This window comes from Chionomys nivalis, chromosome 3, assembly GCF_950005125.1.
Source record: "Chionomys nivalis chromosome 3, mChiNiv1.1, whole genome shotgun sequence".
Lineage (NCBI taxonomy): Eukaryota > Metazoa > Chordata > Mammalia > Rodentia > Cricetidae > Chionomys > Chionomys nivalis.
In genome coordinates, this window is record NC_080088.1 from 86,335,521 (window position 1) to 86,355,182 (window position 19,662).

The 19,662-nt window shown below is 41.3% G+C and overlaps 1 protein-coding gene across 2 annotated transcripts; it reads right to left on the minus strand.

Moving 5' to 3' along the window:
• Window positions 1–4,521: 4,521 nt before the first annotated feature.
• On the minus strand, window positions 4,522–18,375 carry Rnf6 (ring finger protein 6). Of its 2 annotated transcripts, none has more exons than XM_057766060.1 (5): window positions 18,129–18,375; window positions 17,160–17,242; window positions 14,992–15,187; window positions 12,977–13,072; window positions 4,522–7,284 (listed from the first exon to the last, which is right to left on the minus strand). In XM_057766060.1, the coding sequence occupies exons 3-5, from the start codon at window positions 15,167–15,169 to the stop codon at window positions 5,546–5,548; spliced, it is 2,013 nt and encodes a 670-aa protein (XP_057622043.1). In that variant the 5' UTR covers window positions 15,170–15,187; window positions 17,160–17,242; window positions 18,129–18,375; the 3' UTR covers window positions 4,522–5,545. The 2 variants fall into 2 exon arrangements, with proteins under 2 accessions (XP_057622043.1, XP_057622044.1); XM_057766061.1 differs by lacking the exon at window positions 18,129–18,375 and adding an exon at window positions 17,804–17,965.
• Window positions 18,376–19,662: the final 1,287 nt, after the last annotated feature.

Consider the following 19,662-nt stretch of genomic DNA (forward strand, 5'->3'; position numbering starts at 1 on the left):
GGTGGGGGCAGGGAGGCCTGGTGTGAACTTTTGAAACCTCAAAGTCCACCTCCAGTGCCACATCTTCTCCAACAAGGCCATATCCACTTCCATGAGACCACACCTAATCCTTCCCAACAGTCCACCACCTGGGAACCAAGCATTCAAATACGTTAGTCTATGGGGATACTACCACAATATTGACAGGAGAGTAACAAAAAGAATAGTCACAACAATATTAGAAAAATTCAAAGAAACAGAAAAATACTAAAAGGATGTAAATTTATGTTAGAGCAGCCAGGAAGCTGCAAATCTCAAAATATAAGTCTTCAAGATAGCTGCAGTCTAGTATAGAGCTCCATCTCTCCAGACCTGCTGCTGATCACACCGTTTAAACAACGCAGTCAACCATTAGTTTCTTCCTGTATTAGACCCACAAGAGACACAATATTACTAAATAGAAATTATCCATAGTTACATAGCCTTTGGATATGCCAGCTTTGTTTACTGGAAAATGAATGATAGTATTACAGAAAACCCTTCCTTGTTCTTCACTGCAATACCAATATGTCAGAAACATTCAGTCACACTATGACTTCCAGGGAATCTCCCAGATAGTACCCAGCCCATTGTGTTTCAACTGCCTATCTGAAACCCCTTCTAATGCTGTTAAAGCCACCACATCTTGCAGGAGACTTAAGTTGGGTATCATGGGGTATGCCAACAATCGAGGCACTTGGGAAGCTGATAGAGGTGGACTATGAGAACAAAGTCAGCGTAAGCTACAGAGGGAGACCTTGTTTCAAGAACAACAGAAACTAAGTCCAACAAATACCAATTTTCTTTCTTTTTACCACTACCTTTTCTTTATTTATTCTCATAATTTTTCCAGCTAACCGGGATAGAGTGTTGACAGAGGTTTGGACAACTATATCCACATAAAACCTGAGAGAGCCTGGGAAGGAATTCTAGACACAAAGGAACAGAGTTAAGCATGACTTCTTGGTAGCAGCATTATCTCAAGTGGACTCTGCTAGTTTGCTAGAGGCAAGCATGTCTCATTTAAGAGATGCTTCCTGGGGCTGGAGAGATGGCTCAGAGGTTAAGAGAACGGACTGCTGTTCCGGAGGTCCTGAGTTCAATTCCCAACAACCACATGATGGCTCACACCCATCTATAATGAGATCTGGTGCCTAGAACACTATATACATAATAAATAAAATTAAAAAAAAAAGAGAGATGCTTCCTGATTCAGCTTTAGCTGCAAAAACCTTGGAGCTCTTTTAAGAGGCCCTGCCACCAAACACCAAAATGGTGTTTATGAATAGCCAACCCATGCTTCTTGGTGGTGGCAGGGACCTTGAAACTCTATATAGAGTTGTAGCAATAAACATGGCTCCCGCCAGTATCTCTGCCATGAAGCTAGACTCTCAGAAAGCTAAGGAATGGGGTGGATCTAGTCATCAAAGCCATGGCTTTAATCCTATCGCTTAGCAATTTAAAGACTCATGTGGTCAGAGAAAGAGAGATATACAATAAAGATAGATTCAGACAAAAAGAAAAAACCCTCTAAACGGTTTACAATGTGTTTAAAAATATATGTAGGCCTGGGAGAGAAAAGAAAAAGGAGAGCTAAAGTCCTTAAAAAGAAAAGAAACAGAGTAGTTGGGCATGGTGGCACACACCTTTAATCCCAGCACTTGGGAGGCAGAAACAGGCAGATCTCTGTGAGTTTAAGGACATCCTGGTCTACAGAGTGAGTTCCAGGATAGCCAAAAATGCACAGAAAAACCCTGTCTCAAAATAAAATAAAATAAAGTGAGTTTAAAATAAAGCCGCATAATGATGTAAAATACACAGAGAATCTGGATACTGTATGTTATTATGTTGTCTTTGAATTGTTTGACAGCTGAGGAAGGAGCAACAGCTGCTAAAAAACATTTAATTACAAATGCTGTTGGATTAATACAACATATATATTTTGAAAATGCCCTGACTTCAAAATTTAAGTAAAAAGATATGTTACTTTGGTGAAGAGGTTTTGCTTTTGTTTCCACAGGAAATGAGAAGCTGTGGATTCATTCTGGGTTAAGAAAAATCAGGTTTTATCAAGGAAGAGCCCCTGAAAAATCTCCGATAGGAGCGGATGGCCCAGATGACCCAACATTTCAGAGGACCTCTTTTGGGAGTTTCCTCTGAGTTCTACATCCAGAACAGCCTCAAGAATATTGGCTGAGATGATCAAGTCTCACAGAATATTTCAGTCAGGACTTGATCTTAATCTTAAATTTTCTTTAGGTCCCCATAAGATTATCAGTACCGCCAATCAGCAGGAAGTAGCCTAGAAAACTATACCCACATTCCCCCCAAAATGGATTATGGATGTTTGTCTTTGTTTAGAGTGTTGGTTACAAATTGTTATGGATAATGGTCAGGATAAAAGCTAAACAAAGATTAGAGTTCTTGTTTTGAAAAGAAAAAAAAAAAGGAAACTGTGGGACAATAGTCTTGTACCCTGTAAAGATTTGTCACTTGTATTGTTTAATAAAACACTGATTGGCAAGTAGCCAGGTAGTAAGTGTAGGTGGGGCAACCAGAACAGGAGAATTCTGGGGAGAGAAAAGGCTCAGTCTATTGTTGTTACCCAGATATAGAGGAAGCAAGATGAGAATGCCTCACTGATAAAGGTACCAAGCCATGTGGCTAACACAGACAAGAATTATGGGCTAATGTAAGAATTAGTTAATAAGAAGCCTGAGCTAATAGGCCAACCTGTTTATAATTAATATAGGTCTCTATGTGTTTCTTTGGGACTGAATGACTGTCTGCCCTTAGGAAGGACACAATGAAGATATGTGTGATCTCTCTGAGACTCGGGCAAGATATCTAAACTGGTATCCCTGTATCTGTGATGTGTCAGGACTCTTTCCTCCATTCAGGCTCTAGTCTCTCCAGGAATATGTGATTCTCTCTACCTTTCACACTAGACACCAAATTTCTTTCTAGTTCCACTGCCATCAGACTACAAATGATGAGTGTAAGTGATAGAATCATGATATTTTGGTTTTTGTGTTTTGAGACAGAGTTTCTCTGGGTAGTACTGTCTGTCCTGGAACTAGCTCTGTAGACTAGGCTGTCCTTGTCCTGCCTCTGTCTCCCAAGTGCTGGGATTAAAGGCATGCACCACTGCTGCCTGGCTAGTCTGGGCGTTTTCATGTGTTTGTGCTTATCTGTGTGGAGGCCAGAGGTCAACTGAAGTGTCTTCCTCAACTGCTCTCTGATTTTTGAGTCAGGATCTCTCACTGAATCAATTTGGCCAGACTGGACAATCAGTGAGCCCTGGGGATCTGTCTGTCCCCCAACTCTAAGAGTATAGGCATGCTTCACTATGCCCAGCTTTTTTGCATGGCTGCTAGGGACAGAACGCAGTTCCTCATGGTCTTCTGGCAAGCATGTTACTTACTGAGCTACCTTCACAGCCCCAGGAGTGCCATTTTATTGTAACACTTCCTTTATGGTTTGTTTCCATGTCTGTCCATTCTGCTGTGTCCCATATGTGGTACTAATCTTTTTTTTCAAAGATTGATTTTATATATTTAGGCACTCTATTGATTTTTTGCCAGAAAAGAGTATCAGATCTCAGTTTAGATGGTTGTGAGTCACCTTGTGGTTGCTGGGAATTTAACTCAGGACTTCTGGAAGAGCAGCCAGTGCTCTTAACCACTAAGCCATCTCTTCAGCCCTTTAATCTCTCCAAAGTAATCTTTAATCATGAAAAACTACCCCTTGGGGCTGGAGAGATGGCTCAGTGGTTAAGAGCACTGGCTGCTCTTCCAGAGGTCCTGAGTTCAATTTCCAGCAACTACATGGTGGCTCACAACTATCTGTAATGAGATCTGGTGCCTTCCTCTGGCATGTGGGCATACATGGAGGGATAATGTTGTATACATAATAAATAAATCTTTAAAAAAAGAAAAACTACCCTGACACTTGTCAATAAAACCATCAAGGGATAAATGTATAATTCTTGTCATACAACAACTACAAAATGAAATAAAAATCTCTTAATCACTGATACACAAAGACCTTCAAACCTTCTTTGACTCATACCCCATAAACCCACAAAAGTTATTTACCCCAAAGTCCTAACTTTTACAAAAATTTTTCACTTTGGTGAATGCACTCTGTGTTATTTCTGGGCATCCAATTAACCTTATGAATTGAACATAATCACTAACTGATAAGAAAAGTTAAACATGGAGGCATTTCTAAATCTCTCAGGATTTGACATGAAGTATTTTCTTGTTGTCTGACAAAGTGGTACCACCCACACATGAAAGAGACCTGTGTCATATATTCATAGGAACATCAAAGTAAAATTGATTTGTTCCTTCTAAGAGCAAATGTCTTTTTCATGAAGACAGAGACTTGCTCTGTCTGTCACCTAGTAAATCCTCAGCACCTGTCACTGCACTTGCCACCTAGTGTGGAATTAAATATTTAGAGGTGAACAGTCACAGTGGAACAACAGAGAGAAATGAGTCCACACACGGTTTGTCGGGTTTACTGGTAGAAATAGACTTTTAATGCATACTTTGTGTTTATATAAACTCTACGTTCTTTTAAAGGTTTTTATTTTTTTGGAGCTTTTTGACATCCAAATTAACATATTTTCTATGCATTTCACTATTTAATAGATTTTAAAATATTTTAAATTTTAAAATTAAATTTGAGAAATCAAGCATGCTGTAAACCCTACCTAACCCCGAGAAGTGTTTGTACTTCTGAAAAAGTCACAAAAAAACTAACTTAAACTATTCAACATAAAATTTTCCACATTCCATTTATGAATAAAGAAATACTAGGTTCATTATTATATATCACTCACTCTCTAGTAAGTCAGATTGTCAGACACGCTTCAGTAAACAATCTCTATTTTAACCTGTATCTTAATTCACTTCCTCTTAGAGATGATCTTGTCACTGTTAACCCTGTGTCATATGCAATCTAAGCCCCAAAGCTTAAGTAAGTCTCAAACTTGTAGTTTTTAGCATGGATATGTTCACCATAGTTACATATCTGCATACACACATAAGTGTGCTACGTGTTAAACTATTTCAAGTAACTTAAGTATATCTAGCAGACATTCAGCAAACAGTCTACAAAGACTTAGACAGTAGTGTCCAAACATAGCACTGAGCTGCAACTGGACAATCCCAGCCATACCTACTGCAGTATTGAAAGAAAGAATCATGAGTCCTAACATACTGAGTTGTGCAGATACAAAAGTGCTTAGCATGACAAAATTACCAAAATAAAAACATTTTGAAGGTTATTTGGTTCTAGCAATATTAACTATTCTTTACTTTTGGATAATTTAACATCTGCATATTTAAATTTTATATAAACAACCTCTTTGTAACAAGTTTTAAAAAAAAGCACACAAAAAATAGTGCAAACTATAATCTGATAGGTTTTTCATCTTGATTACCTCATCACAAGTAACTCAAGAAGTATTTGACTATGTGGCTCCAGTAATATACAGCACTGATCAGATCCTGTCATTTCATCCATTGTTTGTGGCCCCAAATTCTAAGACAGGCCGCCGGCAGACAGGACAGGTACAGTTCTCTGACAGCCAGCGATCAATACAATGAATGTGAAACTCATGCAGACACGGCAGCTGCCGGAGCTTGTTCCCAGCCACATAGTCACTGATGCACACACTACACACTTTACCTAACTCACTGTCAACCCCGGTTTGTTCATAGCTCCTGGTAGAAAGATTGTCAATCTGTTCTTTGGTTAAACCACGACCTGGATCATCATCACCTTCATTCAGTAAGAAGAAATGAGCAAGGCGCAGAATGGGCAGTGTTCCAGCCTCAGCTACACTGTCCGCCCGCTCTAACTGCCTTCTATCCCTACTGCTACCGCTGTGGGCCTGTGACGGGGTGGGCTCACTCACATCTAGCATTCCAGCACTGTCTTCTTGGGCCCTCCTGGCTTGTGAGGAACCTCCACCCAGCTGACTGCTGTTGTCAGCCACATCTACGTTATTCAGTTCTAGGTACAGCTCTGGTAAATGCTGATCATTTCTCTGATTCTCCGACTCAGGTTCCACCTCTGTTAGAGAACTCAGCTCTCCAAACCCAGTCATGATCTGCCTTAAAATTGACCGAAGAGCCACAGAGGATGGTTCAACCACCTCATTCTCAGAAATCCTACGAAGAGGAACTGTTATGGTACTCACATAGGTTCGGACACCTGACCGCTCTAAATGAGAAATAGTTCTGTGAAAGCCCCCGCTGTTGCTTTCAACAGTACTTTCTGCCAGCCCTGCCCTAGATCGGGTTCTATTTGCAATGCTATCCCTATCTCGAGTTTCTCCAGGACGAATCCTCCTGACTTGCAGGTCTAGAGTGATTGCTGGGTGACGCTGTGTGGCAGCTGAGGACCTGTTGGATTCTCCTTCTTCTACTGTTATTCTTGACACAAGTCTTGAGTTGGACAGTGGTGTGTAAACAGTACCTCTGCGTGCTCTACCTTGTTCTAAAAAGACTTGAGTTACACCTCTATGCCTAACAGACCTGTTCCTACCAGTTTGCTGGACTGGCCTACTTTGCCTTTGGGAATTATGATAAACAGTACCATTCTGTGTCTGAATTGGGGACCGGCTTCGACTCCTGAAAGCAGGGCGTAATCTTATTGGCTCTAATCTTTGGTTTGTGTTCCTCACTGTAACATTACTTCTAGCCCCATTTTCCCAAATATGTGCTGCTCCAAACCGCTGTCGTTCCCTTTGCCTGAAATTACTATCATCTGACTGGTTTGTGTGAGTGTTGATAACATTAGTGTGATGGCCACTAACTCTAGGAGCTCCTCCAATTCCATTTCTTAACCTTCCCCGTGCTGAGAAGGATCCCTGCACTGACCTCTGAGCCCTTGCACCACGCCTACCCCCTGGACCACTGGAGTCTCGACCACTGGAACTCATGGAGGTTTGACTTCTCGTTCGCATAGCCACAGGACTAGATGATCTTTGCTGCCTGGGATCTCTGCTAACACCTGACAGAGGAATGTCTGTATAATCCTCCCCGTTAGCTTCAGAGCCTCTGTTGTCAGGATTTATGTGGATTTCCAGGCTGAACCCAAACTCTCCACTGTTTGGATTTGTTCGACTCACAGCTGTCCAACTTTGGTTCCCATTCTGTCCAGTTCGAGTCACATTTCCAGTGCGCCGAAAAGTATTCAACCATCGTAGCAGAGAATCTTCATCTGAATTTTCTCTATGGTTTTCTGAGTCTAAAAAGTAAATCAGATCAACTTAAGGTCAAGTTCTATAATGATCAGACCTGATCTTTATTAAAACACTGCAAGATAGTTTTACTGAATTAAATATCTGCCTTATTTTAATGAATGAAAAAAACTCAAACTTCCTAAAAGTGTATTAAAAGTACATTAGAGAAATTAGAATGCTGGGCCTACGATATGGCTCAGTGGGTAAATGCTGCCAAGCCTAACTGACATGAGTGGAAGCCCCAGAAACCGCCTTATACACACACACACTCACACAAAATTGCACAATTATGTTTAAAGAACCTTCACCAGCTGACACCATCCACAAGGTCCAGCCCAGTCTTGTGTGTCCAGCTGTCCCACTATAGCCCAACTGAGTAAGGTAATCTCTCCTCAACTGGGTTCCATCTCTCTCCTGCTTTGAGAACTCCTACCAGTCACCTCCATCCATGTAGCTGACCCAGCATGGATTTAGTAAGGGACCTCTTCCCTTCAGCTCAACCCCCTCAGAACTGCCCTGGGTACTCAGACCAACTTGAGACACACAGAAGAAAACATCTAACAACCTAACTCCAGATGCCCAGGGCTTATTGCAAAAACAAACTATAGAAAAAACCAAGACAATGTCTGCTCAAAAAAACTAGCAATCTCATCAAAGAAATGGTCCTGAAGAGGACCACTTAGGACAAAATTTCAGGCACAGAAATCAAAAGAAGAATTAAACACAATCCAAGAGTTCAAAGAATTTGAAGAAGACAAGTCTAAGTATCTGAATGAACTTGATGAGAGCAGGAATAAACACACAGCCAAGGAAAACAATCACAACATGAAAATAGGACGTGAAAAAGACAGAATATTAAATCAATCTGAAATGAAGCTGGAAATGAAAGGTTAGGCAATTTAGATGACATAGTAACATCAGAACTTGAAGGCAGGCTAGAAGATTTGGATCATTCATTCAAAGAAAATAAGAAATGGAAAAAAAGCATAAACAGAACACGCAGGATCTTTGAACATCGTGATAAAAATCAAATTTATAAATTATGGGCATAAAAGAAAGAATTCCAGGTCAATGGTACAGAAAACATTTTTTCAACAAAATCTCAGAAGAAAGCAGGTAGTGGTTGTGCACGCCTTTAATCCTAGCACTTGGGAGGCAGAGGCAGGCGATCTCTGTGAGTCTGAGGCCTGCCTGGTCTACAGAGGGAGTTTCAAAGTAAGCTCCAAAGCTACAGAGAAAAACAAAAAACAAACAAAACCAAAAATCTCAGAAGAAAATTTCCCAAGTCTTGACAGATGGCCTTAAACAACAAGAGCAGAAGAGAAGCGACTATTATATTGCAGATAAAACACAATGGAAGGGGTATTGAAGCTGCAAGAAAGAAGGCTCAAGTCTCATCTAGGCAGGCCCCACACAGAAATAGCTGGTTAGCGAATAAAAACCCTCAAAGACATTACCCAAGTTCTGAAAGATCATAAATGTCAGAATAGTAAAGCCAGCAAAATTCCTCTATAAATGAAAAATGAAAATGTTCCATGATAAAAACAGATTAAACCAATCTGTGACCATTAGGCTAGCTCTACAGAAGATACCAGAAAGAATATTTCAGACTAAAACACATTCCCCAGGTCACAGGAAATAATAAATGATATCAGGAAATTAATCAAAATACGTCTAACACCAAAAATTCATCAAAAGGACAAAAATTAATATACACTCTTCAATAATAAAGTTAAACTGGTCTTAATTCACTAGTTAAAGACTATCAGATTAAATTAGAAAACAGGATTCATCTTTTTGCTTCCTCAAATATGCCTACTCGTGAGCAACAGACATCCCCTTACAGCAAAACGATGAGAAAAAGTACCCCAAGAAAATAGAACTAGGAAACAAACAGGCAAAAAGGTGTAGCTACCTTTTGTTTTGGTTTTTTTTGTTTGTTTGTTTTTTGTTTTTCGAGACAGGGATTTTTGTTTTGTTTTTTTAAAACTTCTCTAGTGACTTGGCTGCTTTGCTTTTTTGGTTTTCTTTTCTTTTTTTTATAAAGACTTTATTTATTAATCATACAGTGTTCTGTCTGCATGTACACCTGCAGGTCAGAAGAGGGCACCAGATCTCATGGATGGTTGTGAGCCACCACGTGGTTGCTGGGACTTGAACTCATGACCTCTGGAAGAGCAGTCACTGCTCTTAACCTCTGAGCCATCTCTCCAACCCCTCGAGACAGGGTTTTTCAGTAGCTATGGAGCCAGTTCTGGAACTCACTCTGTAGACCAGGCTGGTCTCAAACTCACAGAGATCTGCCTGATTCTGCCTCCTGAGGGCTGGAATTAAAAGATGTCTGTTTCTCACAGGTAGGCATATTTTTTTGAGGAAGTAAAAAGATGATCAGACCTAACAGACATCTAGGGAACATTCATAACTTTGAAGAATATACATTCCTCTCATAACTCATTGCACTTTGTAGAAAATAGAACACTTGTTAGGTAACAAAGCATGCCTAGTGAATATAGGAAAACTGAAAAACTGAAATAACACCCATGTTCTTTATCCCTACAAAATAAAGCTGGGCATCAAGAGTTAGAAAAAGCTGGGCGGTGGTGGCGCATGCCTTTAATCCCAGCACTTGGGAGGCAGAGGCAGGCGGATCTCTGTGAGTTCGAGACCAGCCTGGTTTACAAGAGCTAGTTCCAGGACAGGCTCCAAAACCACAGAGAAATCCTGTCTCGAAAAACCAAAAAAAAAAAAAAAAAAAAAAAAAGAGTTAGAAAAATAAAGTACAAAACTCACAGAGCCTAAACACAATATTGAGTAATGAATGGGTCAAGAAGAAACCAAGATGAAACAAATAATTTGAAATAATATATAACTAGTAATGATCTTGAAGTAGTAATTAAAAGTCTCAACTAAAAATCAAAAACCAAACCAAACAAACAAAACAGCCCAGGACCAGATGGACTCAACACAGAATCCTACCAGCCCTTCAAAGGAGCATGAACACCAGCACTGTCCAAAGTACTGCATGGGACAGAAGGAACTGAGTGAGACACCCAAACTCTCTCCATGAAGCCACGTTTATTCTGATACCAAAACAAGAAAAGACACACACACAAAAGAGAACTAAGGCACAAATAGTACTCAAAATGGTTACATTCTACTCTAAGGCCATCTATTCCCTTGCCAAAAGAACAGGGAGGACAATGTTGTTGAACAGATGATCTCTGAGCTCTGGGTTGAATGGATGAGGGCCTCAGGTCACTCTCGTTTCCCAGATGCCGCTTATTATGGGAGGGGCACTACCACAATGGAGGGAGCTAACAGCACTGCCTGAATTTAGGGAAAGGTTAAAAAGCAGCAACTTTTTTCTTATAAAATTGCTTCATTTGAACACAGAACAGTAACTGGGACTGACTCTGCCCTGAAAGACGTAATGGCTAGGGTCAAAGGTTGTCTCCCTCCTCAGAGTTGACTGATGGACTAGGAGCCTGAAGGAGCATCACTTGCTAACCTTACCTTATAATCTTAACTGTTAATCTTTTATCCACATTGTTGGTGCTCTCACAGCACTACATTTATACTGGGACTCTGAGCTCCACTACCCTTATTGCTAAGCACAACAAACACAAAGGTTTACAAACCAGTGATACCACCTCAAAGGCTGCAAACAGTTTCACTATGAGGAAGAGATGTAACTGTCCTCCCAGGACTTGAAAAAGGGCAGTGGCTGTATCAGAGGGAGGCACAGCTAAGCTAGGCTGGGTCTGCTGTCACGGGAGACTCTAGAAAGGCTGACGAGAAGGTCCCTTTCCTGCCTTCTTCTGAACTGGCAGCTTTTCCATGTGAAGAAATTAGCTTTTAAGACTGCATTATTGGGGCTGGAGAGATGGCTCAGTGGTTAAGAGCATTGCCTGCTCTTCCAAAGGTCCTGAGTTCAATTCCCAGCAACCACATGGTGGCTCACAACCATCTGTAATGAGGTCTGGTGCCCTCTTCTGGCCTGCAGACATACACACAGACAGAATATTGTATACATAATAAATAAAAAAAAAAAAAAAAAAAAAGACTGCATTATTGCCGGGCGGTGGTGGCGCACACCTTTAATCCCAGCACTCGGGAGGCAGAGGCAGGCGGATCTCTGTGAGTTCGAGACCAACCTGGTCTACAAGAACTAGTTCCAGGACAGGCTCCAAAACCACAGAGAAACCCTGTCTTAAAAAACCAAAAAAAAACAAAAAAAAAAAAACTGCATTATGAACACATTTATTTCTTGAAATAAGTGATAATATTTTAAAGATTTATATAATACTTGGAATACTGAAATAGATTTTGAAAAAAAATTAAGGTTTTTATTTGTACTGAGTTACCTATATAAAACTTTTCTGTATCTGAAACACTAGAGTTGCCTTAAGAGCTAAAGTAACAGGCAGCATGTGTCTATCTATAACTGAGGTGATAATCCAATTTTCCCACTATTTCTCTTTATGTCTTTACTTTAGAAACCCAGGGGTCTCAGGCTTAGTTAATGTCCACTCAGCTCTAAACATGCAACTTAAAAATCTTCATCATGGGGTTCTGGAGAGATGGTTCAAAGTTTAAGAGCACTGGCTGAGTCCTGAGTTCAATTCCCAGAAACCACATGGTGACTCACAATCATCTATAATGAGATCTGGTACCCTCTTCTGACCTGTAGGCATTCATACAGGCAGATCACTGTATATATAATGAATAAATCTTAAAAAAAAAACAAAAAAAAACTTAATCATAAACTCAAAGAAAAAAATCTGCTATTCAGAGTAATAAATAAATCATGCTACCGAGCCTCCAATTTCATGGATGTAGATCCTAGCTTCCTCTCTTTAGTTGTGTGTGTTTATCCTGGAGTACCCAAGAACCAAGACACTGGAGCCATTGGGAGAGTGAGGTGAGAAAGAGCCTAAACCAGGGCATGTAATTAGACACAGGTAAAATGTAAACCAAGTGAATACTAGGCGCAGAAAGACTACAGGGAGGGGATTTATTAAGAAATCTCACGTTCTGCATCTAATGCTAAAATCCCATTAATTATCTCTATGTGAAACTACCCAGTGTCTAGCCCAGAGAGCAAGAGAACCCTCAGCTTACTGGTGACAAAACTGCTAGTGTGACCGTCTCTGGGAGAGAAGGCGGATCAGAAGGCGGGCTCTCAAGTTGGGCTTGCTTTTAAGTTTACAATTTCTATTAGTTTGAAGTGATTTTCATTAGTATCTGGCTTACCACACGATTTTTTTAAAATATGATTTAGGGTTTTCTTGGTAAAATAAAAAGCAAACAAACCAACAGAACAGAGTAACAAAACCAGTTTCCCAACTGTCAGTCTCTCTGTACTATGCTGTATATAAACTTTAAGTCACATCAATATAAAAAAAATGTAGTGTATATGCTAAGATTAAAAAGAACTTTATTTGAGTAGGGGTTGTAGCTCAATGGTAGAATATTTATCAAGTACACATAAGGCCCTGGCTTTTCTCTCTGGAGATTAGAGGAAGGATAAATGTATATAAACTATTTTGTATAAATAAACTTCCTGAAGGCAATCTACGTGTGAGAAACACTCAACCTATTCTTCTGCTCTCTGGTCCCTGACGGTCTACTATAGAAGACACAGTCTGTTCACTACTGCAGCAGTCAAGCCTGCCCTAATAGTGAGCACCTCAGTACCTCCGTCACTTGTCCCACTCCTTGAGCCAGGCTGGGATGCCAGTTGTTCCTTCGCTCTATCTAAGCGCTGCTGTAGCTCCTCCGATGTTATTTCTCCTGAAACAATGAAAAAACACTTTAAATTAGACGGTCGGTGGTGGCACAAGCCTTTAATCAGGAGGCAGAGGCGGGAGGATCTTTTTGAGTTCAAGGCCAGCCTGGTCTACAAGAGCTAGTTCCAAGACAGCTAGGGCTGTTACATTATCACACAGGGAAACCCTGTCTCAAAAAAACCACACAAAAACAAAACAAAAGCCTCTCAGTAAGAACCTATAAGCTAAGACTGGAGCAATGGCTCAGCAGTTCCCAGCATCTGCACACTACCACACTACCGACTCTTAATGCCAGCTCTAGGAAATCTGATGAGCTTGGATCTAGGGGCCTCTTCTAGCCTCCTCAGACACTTGCACTCGGGCACTCACAACACACAGAATTAAAACTAAAATGAATCTTTAAAAGAACAAAGAAACGAGAAGCTGCAATTATGCATTAAAAGTTTAAAAGAAATTAGGAAGAGAATAGTTTTAGGGAAATATTCAAGTCTTTGTGCTTGAGTTCTACCCCAATATTTTATCATATGAGCCACCAACATACAAATATGCAAACACAAATTTCAGCTAGTTTATTATAAAGTAAATTTGAGAACAATGTTTAAGAGAGGACACTGGACTTTAGGGTGATCATTATCTAGCTGAAATGTTACACCTCAAATTAAGAATTAAGTTTTAGCTGGGCAGGGGTGGTGCACACCTTTAATCCCAGCACTCAGGAGGCAGAGAAGGATCTCCATGACTTCGAGGGCAACCTGGTCTACAAGAGTTAGTTAGTTCCAGAAAGCCAGAGCTGTTACACAGAGAAACCCTGTCTTGAAAATCTAAAAAGAAAAGTTTTAAATAACATTTTATTTATGCAAATATTATGTAAGAGAAACAGAGAACTAAAAGTACAGTTCAATTGTAGAACACCTGCCTGGCATACACAAAACCCTAGGTTCAAATCCCAATCCCATCCACATGGAGGTGGCGGTAGGAGGGTGGTGAGAATTAGACATGAGAACATTTAATACTCACATACATTAAATTTTTAAAGTTTGGCCTGAGTATAAATCCATATATCCAGTATTCTCATGTATTTATAAAATACAAAAGGCGGTGATTTTGTTATACTGAATCTTTTTTCTTTTCTGTTTATTTTTTTCAAGACAGGGTTTCTCTGTAGCTTTAGAGCCTGTCCCGAAACTACTCACAGAGATACACCTGCCTTTGCCTCCTGAGTGTTAGGATTAAAGGTCTACACCACCACTGCCCGACAATACTGAATAATTCTTTTTATTTTCTTTTTAAAGATTTATTTATTATACAACATTCTGCTTCCATATATGCCCACACGAGATCTCATTACAGATGGTTGTGAGCCACCATGTGGTTGCTGAAAATTGAACTCAGGACCTCTGGAATGGCAGCCAGTGCTCTTAACCACTGAACCATCTCTCCAGCCCCCTGAATAATTCTTTTTTTTTTTTTAATATTTATTTATTTATTATGTATACAATATTCTGTCTGTGTGTATGTATGCAGGATAGAAGAGGGCACCAGACCTCATTACAGATGGCTGTGAGTCACCATGTGGTTGCCGGGAATTGAACTCAGGACCTTTGGAAGAGCAGGCAATGCTCTTAACCACTGAACCATCTCTCCAGCCCCTGAATAATTCTTAAGACTCACAAAAGACTGCTCAATGTACACCTTTAATCCCAGCACTCGGGAGGCAGATCTCTGTGAGTTCGAGACCAACCTGGTCTACAAGAGCTAGTTCCAGGACAGGCTCTAAAACTACAGAGAAACCCTGTCTCGAAAAACCAACAAAACAAACAAACAAAAACCAAAATACTGCTCAAAGGGAGGCAGTCTCTTTACTTTGAAATTTCTCCTTTCAATGACAGAAAAAAAATGTTTTGCTTTTTGCCCATTTCTTACCAGGGGTGCCTAAAAGGTTATGGTCTCTCATTAGCCGATAATCTTCATCATTGAGCTCATTAATAAACTGATAATAGGCTTCTTCTCTGTGGAGACGCTCTTGTTGCCATCGTCTCTCATTTTCTTGAAATGGGGTTTCTTCTCTACTACCACTTGATCTAGATCTAGATGGATTCATGCTGAAACTCTCAGATTCCTGTTCAAATAATATGCACAAAGTCAATGCATTAGTCTCAGGCTAACACAGCTGTACACTTTGTTGTTTTTGCTGTTGCTTGTTATTGAGATACACTTTTACTATGTAGACCTGGCTGGCATGGAATTCACTACAGAAGCCACTAAGAATCCTTTCGATTGTGATGCACTTTTTCCTTTAGAGACTATTCTGAGCTGGATGGTGGTGGTGCATACCTTTAATCCCAACACTCAGGAGGTAGAGGCAGGTGGATCTCTGTGAGTTTGAGACCAACCTGGTCTACAAGAGCTAGTTAGAGAACAGGCTCCAAAGCTACAGAGAAATCCTGTCTTGAAAAACAAACAAAACAAATCAAAGAGACATATTGTGATTTATGAAGCACATTACTTTCCCTGATCTCCTCATCACAGTAGGTTTCTGTTTCTTATGTAGTCCCCACATTCAAAATCCCCTGGGACTAACCATTCCAGGCTGAAGGACGGTGCCTGATAGAGGCAGAGCTCTATTGTGCCCTGTCAATCCTCATCCTCAGAGCCATGCATGACATACTGTTTCCTGTTGGTTTTCACAGTCTTGGGGACAGCAACTGAGTCTCTTCAGCAGACAAAGTAGGCAAAACTATTTTCATTCCAATAAAGTACAATGAGTTGGCAGTGGTCACATTACATTCATGATCTTTTCTGGAAGGAGTACAACAACCTCTACAAATGTGGTGGACTCTTCCTAACTTTCCTGGGATGCATGCAACAACTTTTTTTTTTTTTTTTTTTTTTTTTTTTTAGTTTTTTGAGATAGGCTTTCTCTGTAGCTTTTGGAGCCTGTTCTCGAACTATCTCTTGTAGACCAGGCTGGACTTGAACTCAAAGATCCGCCTGCCTCTGCCTCCTGAGTGCTGGGATTAAAGGTGTGCGCCACCACTGCCCAGCACAAGAACCCTTTGTATATTACAGAAACAAAAAAATTTAAGACTAAAAAATTTAATACTATGACGGCTTTTATACTCAACTTCTTTGAGAAAAAAAAAATTAAAAGATGGTCAGTTTGATATTCAGATATGAGAAATATGTGCTGAACTGTGTCTGGCTCAATGACAACTTTTACGCATTACATAAAGTAGTAAGCTTAGTTCTGTTAGCTCCTAAAAGTTCTGGAGTTGTCGTTTTTAATGTGTGAGTTCTTCATTGTAAGATCTGACAAGCAAGCCAGGTGGTGGCACACGCCTTTAATCCCAACCCTCAGGAGGTAGAGGCAAGCAGATCTCTGTGAGTTTAAGGCCAGCCTGGTCTACAAAAAAGATTTGACATGCATTTGAGTACTGGATGCATTTAAAAAATAAAAAAAAAAAACTAGCTGGGTAGTGGTGGTACAGGCCTTTTTAATCCCAGCTCTTGAGAAGCAGAGGCAGGTCAATCTTTCAGTTCAAGGCCAGTCTGGTCTACAGATCAAGTTCCAGGACAGTAAGGGTTACAGAGAGAAACCCTGCCTCGGGGGGGGGGGAAAATCAAAAACAAATACAAAAGAACAAAAAAACTAATTTTAAAATGCAACGCTCAGTGAGTAGCACCTGCTTTTATTTCCAGCACTCAGGAGAAAGAGGCAGGCAGATCTGTGTGTTCCAGATCAGCCTGGTCTACAGAATAAATTCTAGGACAACCACGACTACACAGAGAAACCCTGCCTTGAAAAACAAAGGGGGGGGGGGAGGTAAGATTCACTTAAAATGCTAATTGATAACATTAAAACTAAAAGTTTTCCGTTTGGTGGGTAATCAGGATAACTGGCAAAGATCATATTTGGTGGGTAGAGCAGTCACATGATTTTTTTAAATAGAAGTTTAAAACGTAGAAATCTAACCAAAAGAAAAAAACTCAAGCTCCTTAGATATTATGCAAAACCTAAGACTTTCTCCTCCAAGGCAATATTCTTGGATAACTAACCGTTAAGTAATACCGTAAGTAACCAAAGTGAATACCTTATTTTCCTTTTAACATTCTTTTAACATATGAAACTGTATCCATTCTTCTGTTGTTTGTGCCTTTTTTGAGAGCTGCTCATCTGAAGTAATAAAAAGAAAAGATGAACTATTCAGTAACTGATTCTGAAGTCCCAGAACACCTGGTAGTCTCCCCACTCCTCTGCAAGGCCAAAGCTAAAGTCTCCGGAAGGTCTGCCATACGTTCACCTACGAAATTAGAAACTTATACAATTAGATAACAAAAACCTCCCAGGGCTGGAAAGATGGCTCAGTGGTTAAGAGCATTGCCTGCTCTTCCAAAGGTCCTGAGTTCAATTCCCGGCAACCACATGGTGGCTCACAACCATCTGTAAAGAGGTCTGGTGCCCTCTTCTGGCCTGCAGACATGCACACAGACAGAATATTGTATTCATAATAAATAAATAAATATTAAAAAAAAAAAAAAAAACCTCCCAGAAGGCCTCTCCTCCTACACCGTCACTGTTGCAAGGATTGAGCCTCCTCCTTTCTCAAAGGCCTTCCTATCACGTTCCCAGCTGGGTGTAGCTACGGTTAGGTAAAGAAGTGAGGTTAGCTGACTTCCAAACCTTCACTTTCTTGTCATCTGCCCCCACTATCTCGATACCGGTTCTTTGCCTTACCCTGTTAATTGAAGCCCCGGGGTGGGGGTGGAAGGAAGTCCCCACTCCAATATACAAACTGGTCTCGGGAACCCGACCAATCTCACCTCGATCTAGCCTCGAGTAACGCTTCCCCAGCGACCTAGATTGGCATTTGGGCCAATCAGCAACTGGAAAAAAGCTCATCCAGCAAGCAGTTAACCAATGGGATAGGAGGTAAGTAGCCCTGGCACGTCCTGCTTTCAGAGGCGTCTCCCGGAAGTAGTAGAGAGACCCACCAAGATGACCCCCCCCCCGACCAGCGCCCGCTTCCCCTCCCCCCCCACACACACACCCCGGACCCCACCTCCAGCGGGATGACACGCAGTTGTCCTCTCCGTGGTTCTACGGCCGAGCCTTCGAAGGCCGCTACTCCCACTAACCGGCCGCTGAGGCGAGAAGCTCAGAATCTCTGCCGCTGTTCGGGGTCGACCCGCCGTAGAGAAAGCTAGGAGAGAGGACCGTCCGGTGTCGGGCCTTCTCTCACCACCTTAGAGCAGAGACGCGCCACCATCTGCGCAGCACTCGCCGGTGCGTCTGGAAACGGTGCCCGCCGGAAGCCGAGCCGCGGTGCCTGGGGCATGAGTTCCGCTTCCGCAGTGCCCAGGTCCGCCTGTCTCGGGCTCCCGTCTAGGCTGACAGCGCGGGTCTAGGCTCCCAGTTCGAAAATTGCAACCTCTTTCCCACTCTTTGGAAATGCCAGCTCCTCCTTTCATACTTCAGTGCCCTTTGACGAAGTCTGGCGAAAAGCGCATCTGCCGAACTGTCGCTCCTTACTGCTTGGGTGTCACTATTTACTACCAAGTCTGAACATTTCCCTTGCGTTAAATTCACTGGGACGAGGAAACTAAATGCGCAAACGCTTGTATTGGGAAAGCACTTTGAAACTCCCAAATAGTAACCATTCTCATTCCCTCTCTCCTGTTATCCCTCATTCTCCTCTCTCTATTTCCTTTTCCCATTATTTGATATCAAACTTATCTAACCATTACTTGTGGTCCTGGCAGAGCCCTTTCCTGACACTCCCATCAGCCAAATGTCTTAGTCCCAGTTTAATACACGGATAGTGCTGTGACTCGTAAATCTTTCTTCCCTTCTTTCATTATTGCATGGATTTGTTTTGCTTTGAGACAGGGTCTCATACAATCCAGGCAGGTCTTTAGCTGGTGAACTTCCTGCTCTTAACCAGGAATGTGCTATTGTGTTAATGTTTGAGGGATTACTAGATCTCTATGATTGCAGGATGTTTGGTTACCAGGATGCAACAAGCCTTACCATCAGTGAAGGTACACGTGTAGAAGGTGATACTGGCCAGCAGGTGGATTATTTTTCCCCATCAGTTAAATAATTAAAATATAACAGAATGGCAGAAGTTAAAAGCGAGGTTAATTGACAAGTATTACAGACCTCTCTGGTAGAAATGCCCGCCCCCCCCCCAGTTGGAAAGACCACTGGCTTTAAAGGGGGTTGGGTTTTTATTTGTTGTTAGGATGCCCGGCCTGGTGATTCCTTTCCCTCGCTTTTACTATTGCTTCAGAAATGTCTATATGTCCCTTTTACATTGTTGTTCTGAGGCTCAGACTGACTGACTTCTCTCTGACTTACCTTCTGGAAGCAGCTTTGGAATCCTCTCCCCAACCCCATCCGAGAATTACGTGGCTGGAATTACAGTGTTAGGCTCACTTGTCTGTGTTAGGCTCACATCTTTGGTTTTGTCTTTTCCAGCATCCTTTTGCTTCATGAACTTCCAAAACTTTCCTTGTCTCAATTGGGGATATAGTCTATTTTTGCCCTTATTTTGGCTGTACCTATGTTAAACATTCTGCGAAGCTGCTTGACGA

Coding starts and splice junctions, on each gene's coding strand:
- Rnf6 (XM_057766060.1), bottom strand. CDS start 15,169: ATGAATCCATCTAGATCTAGATCAAGTGGTAGTAGAGAAGAAACCCCA. Junction 13,073..14,991: donor TAACCTTTTAGGCACCCCTG/GTAAGAAATGGG, acceptor TCATTGTTTCAG/GAGAAATAACATCGGAGGAG. Junction 7,285..12,976: donor GAGTGGGACAAGTGACGGAG/GTACTGAGGTGC, acceptor TTTACTTTTTAG/ACTCAGAAAACCATAGAGAA.